At 36.4% G+C, this 4,168-nt stretch overlaps 2 protein-coding genes across 4 annotated transcripts; one reads left to right on the top strand and one right to left on the bottom strand.

Annotated features, from left to right (window-relative positions):
* The first annotated feature begins 173 nt into the window (after positions 1-173).
* Positions 174-2,479, top strand: LOC105564939 (DNA/RNA-binding protein KIN17). Its single transcript, XM_012017724.1, has 3 exons — positions 174-343; positions 465-905; positions 1,014-2,479. The coding sequence occupies exons 2-3, from the start codon at positions 500-502 to the stop codon at positions 1,772-1,774; spliced, it is 1,167 nt and encodes a 388-aa protein (XP_011873114.1). The 5' UTR covers positions 174-343; positions 465-499; the 3' UTR covers positions 1,775-2,479.
* Positions 2,480-2,507: 28 nt separating this feature from the next.
* Positions 2,508-3,990, bottom strand: LOC105564938. Of its 3 annotated transcripts, none has more exons than XM_012017721.1 (3): positions 3,727-3,990; positions 3,461-3,619; positions 2,508-3,364 (listed from the first exon to the last, which is right to left on the bottom strand). In XM_012017721.1, exon 3 carries the CDS (start codon positions 3,339-3,341, stop codon positions 2,664-2,666), a length of 678 nt encoding a protein of 225 aa, XP_011873111.1. In that variant the 5' UTR covers positions 3,342-3,364; positions 3,461-3,619; positions 3,727-3,990; the 3' UTR covers positions 2,508-2,663. The 3 variants fall into 3 exon arrangements, with proteins under 3 accessions (XP_011873111.1, XP_011873112.1, XP_011873110.1); XM_012017722.1 differs by having other exon boundaries at positions 3,501-3,619; XM_012017720.1 differs by lacking the exon at positions 3,461-3,619.
* Positions 3,991-4,168: the final 178 nt, after the last annotated feature.

The following is a 4,168-nucleotide window of genomic DNA, read 5'->3' as shown; positions in this document are numbered from 1 at the left end:
CCGAGAATCATTGTAGCGGAGGCTTTACATTTGTCGTACGACAAATTTTTCAAGCGTGTCGATTGGCCGCTGAATAGAAAGTTTCTAGATACTCGAGAATTGTACTATCCTTCAGCCAATCAATACGCTTAAAAACTTTGTCGTACGACAAATGTAATACCAGCCTTAGGTCTGTTTTTGCCACTGAATTGGCTGCACTAGTTTATAGAGTTCATCTCTCTCGTATGTATGCGCTACGTACGTATGCATTTTTAAGAATATAGTTGACGGTCCCTCCGAGAAAACTTTCATGTTTATTAAGAAAGTGTTCCGGGCACTTAGAAGAAATTTACAAAAAGAGTTCGTAAGTGTAATATGTTACAAAAGAGTGATAAGAATGTTGGAGTTTTTCATTATTTTCACTACTAACCTGTAAATGATATTTACCGTTTTCGTAATTATTCGATCTGCAATCCTGTTTGTAGGCCTCCAGTTAACAAGAATAAGAACGTAAATAAGCATGGGAAAGCACGAAGTAGGCACGCCAAAATACATCGCTAATAAAATCAAGGCGAAGGGATTGCAGAAGTTAAGGTGGTATTGTCAAATGTGCCAGAAGCAATGTCGGGACGAGAATGGATTCAAGTGCCACACAATGTCGGAGTCGCATCATCGTCAGCTGTTACTGTTTGCTGAAAATTCGCATCGGTACATGGATCAATTCTCACGGGAATTTTCACAGGGGTATCTGAATCTATTGAAGAGACAATTTGGCACCAGACGAGTGCCGGCGAATCGTGTTTACCAGGAGTACATTTCCGATAGAGGACACATACACATGAATGCGACTCAGTGGCTTACTTTGACAGCTTTTGTAAAATGGCTCGGGCGTACTGGACAGTGCGTCGTCGACGAAACTGAAAAAGGTTTGTACATAAAAATTGTTACGTATCGTAATTTATTATTGAAGATTAAAGATTTTTCTGTTGATAAGATTTTAGATTTTTTTAAGTACCTGTGTTAAATTATTTCAGGCTGGTTTATAACGTATATCGATAGAGATCCCGAGACACTTGCTGCACAAGAGAAAAAGGCGAAGAAGGAGAAAATGGACAAGGACGATGAGGAGCGACTGATGGATTTTATTGATAAGCAAATAGAAAAAGCAAAGCAGGATACGAAGGAAGAGGAGGGCGAGACATCTAAGACACCACTGATGCGTCCCGAAAATGATACACCTTTAGTCCTTGATATAAAGCTGAAGCCAAAACCAAAGTTGCTTCCTGTACTTGAAATCAAGCGGGAGAAGATAAAAAGTGAAGATAGCTCCAGTAAATCAATCGGTGAAAAAGATGAAAAACCCAAGAGATCCAATGATAATGATGAGACAAAGTCTGTCAAGAAATTAAAAGCCGGCGATAGTTTGCCAGCGGTTGAAGGCTGGCTTAGGGAAGGTTTAATGGTTAAAGTAACCACGACGAGTCTGGGTAACAAATATTTCAAAGCTAAAGGACTTGTTCAAGCGGTTGAAAAAGACAATTTTGTCGGTAAAGTGAAACTGAAGACACCGGAAGAAGTTAACGGACATATTGTACGACTGGATCAAGAATATTTGGAGACAGTAATTCCCGCAATAGGTAAAAAAGTCCTGATTCTCTGGGGAAAGCATAAAGGCATGCGAGCAACAGTGAAGGAGTTGCACATAGAGCACTACAGCATAGACGTTGAACTGGAAAACGACAAGAAGATTGTGAAGAAACTTGCGTATGAACAGGTATGCAAGTATATCGATTGAGAAGCAATCGCATGTGGAGAAGGAATACTAGGAAAAAGATATTATATTTTTATATCGGTAATATCCTACATACTCTCATTGCATTATCCTAAAGGAGCACCTGCGTACAAATTTAAGTTGAATAAGAAATTCAAGCTTGTGTGTGTGTGTGTGTGTTGTATAAAGCATACAATAAAATTTGCATTACACAAGGCAATTTGGGAAACAACTTTTTGTGAAACGTTTATTTAAGACAAATTTCTTTTTATTGATATTACATATTTAATAAAATCAATTACATTTTATTAAAAACATATCAGTGTTTGGAGTGTAAAAAGAAATTGGAGCAATTTAAAGATCCTGTTCTCGACGAAAATATAAGACTATAACTTGAGCATTGAACTGCGACATGATTACTTTTGTATCTAATATTGCTTGTTAAGTTAAGAAATAATAAGTGTAAAAAGTAAAATAGTGTTAAGAAATAAATGTACATATAAATATAACCTTTTTTTATTGGGATATATCAGAATTTTTTAAATCTTGTGTTACTCTCGATGACATATTCATCTTTTATATTATTATATATCTTGAACAGCAAACATGAACTATATTATTTACTTTGTATGTATCCAACGATACATAAATTTCTCTTCCAAGCACTTTTATATTACATATACTCTGTAAAAAAAAATTTTACTATATAACAATCTACATTATAAAATGTAAGGAAATTAAATAAATAGAACATATCTACTGTATAGTATATATATTTACAATATACAAATTTAATGTGTTATTTTGCGAAAAATATATAGTCTTGCTGACTACATCTAATGAATGAAATGAGCAATATGATACAAGTGTCTGTACGATAAATGATAGCAATGATACATAAATATACCAACGTTCAGTTCGATTCGGTTTTGCGAATCATTTGCTCACGTACGTACGGCGCCGGAAAACATTCTGCGTCAAGTATAACAAGACGGCGATTAATATAAAATAATATATCTCCCAGAGATCTACGGCTATCAAATACAGACACGACAGTACCGTCGCCAAACGTTTCTATTTGTTTCTTGCCGAATATTCTACTGACAAACACGGCCTTGTACATTTTCTCCGCAGGGTTGTGATAAATTCTAAACGGGAATGCTCTGCTGCTTACGATCAGTACGACGGATACGACGAAACTAATAAACAAGGTGACTACCCTTCCCACGTTCGTCAAAGGCTTTACCACTCCTTCATCTAATGCATCCTCCATTAGTCTATTCTCCGGTAACGGCGGTTTCACGAGGATTAGATATCCCAGGAAAAACGTACTAAGAGCAAGACCTATATACCCAATGTGATACGCTGCAAAACATGTACCATTGATAACACTTTCTTCCCTGTATACAAGCCGATAAGCGTTACTTATGTTGTCCTGAAGTTTGAATTTCTTCTCTGCCCAGACATTCGTCCTGTTGGGAAGATTTACCATACTTTTCGCAAGTATGATTTTATTGACCGGGCCACAGATTACATTCTTGCGAAAAGCGGATCGGCACAAAACGGGACTTCTGCTCAGGATGTAAGCCATTTTTTTGTAACTCGCAGGCAATTCTGTAACAAGTGTCAAGTGTAAAAACTTGGGATAAACAATCATCAAGGGATACACGACCGTTTCAGATATTCATCAAATTGTATCTGTTATATTACATAGATTTTCTGGACATTTCTATACTTGTTTTATAATTACAGAAATATCCAGACATCCCTGTCTGTCTGTTTCTCAATATCGTTTCTTAGTTTTCCATTATGGTATTCTTTTTAGAGTGCTGTTATCAGGGCGCTGGTTTCTCTCTCAAATTACAGAAACTACTTCGGAATAGGAAATACATAAAGAACTCTAATCATAAAATAATGTTTCAATCCAAACAGTACAGTTAAACAGTGAATTAAATTAGGTGACACTGAACAGTTACCTTACAACTCACAACAAATGTACACAAAACTTAGCGGATACGCAACGAAATAAAGAGATTACATTTCGTCCTTATCCCGTTCGATTATTAAATCTCGCCATTAGGTAAATATTTTTTTTACAGGATTTTTAGAACGCTTCAACGTGAATTAAATAAAATTATACCCCGCTGGACATTACAAATTGATATTACAAATACGCTTAACCGGCCTGACCGATATTAGGTTAGGTCGCTGTACCATAAAGCCTCGTCTACATAGAAGTCGTAAAGTCGTAGTCGTAAGAATAGTCGACTGTGATTGGTCAATTCTTATGTATCTGACGGAATTGACCAATCGCTGTCGATTATTCTTCCGACATAACTTACTACATCCTATGTAGACCCAGCCTAAGCCCCAGTCTACAATAGAGATTTAAGCCCTAAGCCTTAAGAAATTGACTAA

Source organism: Vollenhovia emeryi, unplaced genomic scaffold, assembly GCF_000949405.1.
Source record: "Vollenhovia emeryi isolate VEMERY1.0 unplaced genomic scaffold, V.emery_V1.0 DF939157.1, whole genome shotgun sequence".
Classification (NCBI taxonomy): Eukaryota; Metazoa; Arthropoda; class Insecta; order Hymenoptera; family Formicidae; genus Vollenhovia; species Vollenhovia emeryi.
The sequence above is the reverse complement of the archived record's forward strand: the minus strand, read 5'-3'. Positions and strand labels throughout refer to the sequence as shown.

What these genes read in the sequence shown, in the direction of transcription:
- LOC105564939 (XM_012017724.1), top strand. Translation starts at nt 500, where the DNA reads ATGGGAAAGCACGAAGTAGGCACGCCAAAATACATCGCTAATAAAATC. An exon ending in CGTCGACGAAACTGAAAAAG is followed by an intron (nt 906 to 1,013) that starts GTTTGTACATAA and finishes AAATTATTTCAG; the next exon opens with GCTGGTTTATAACGTATATC.
- LOC105564938 (XM_012017721.1), bottom strand. Translation starts at nt 3,341, where the DNA reads ATGGCTTACATCCTGAGCAGAAGTCCCGTTTTGTGCCGATCCGCTTTT.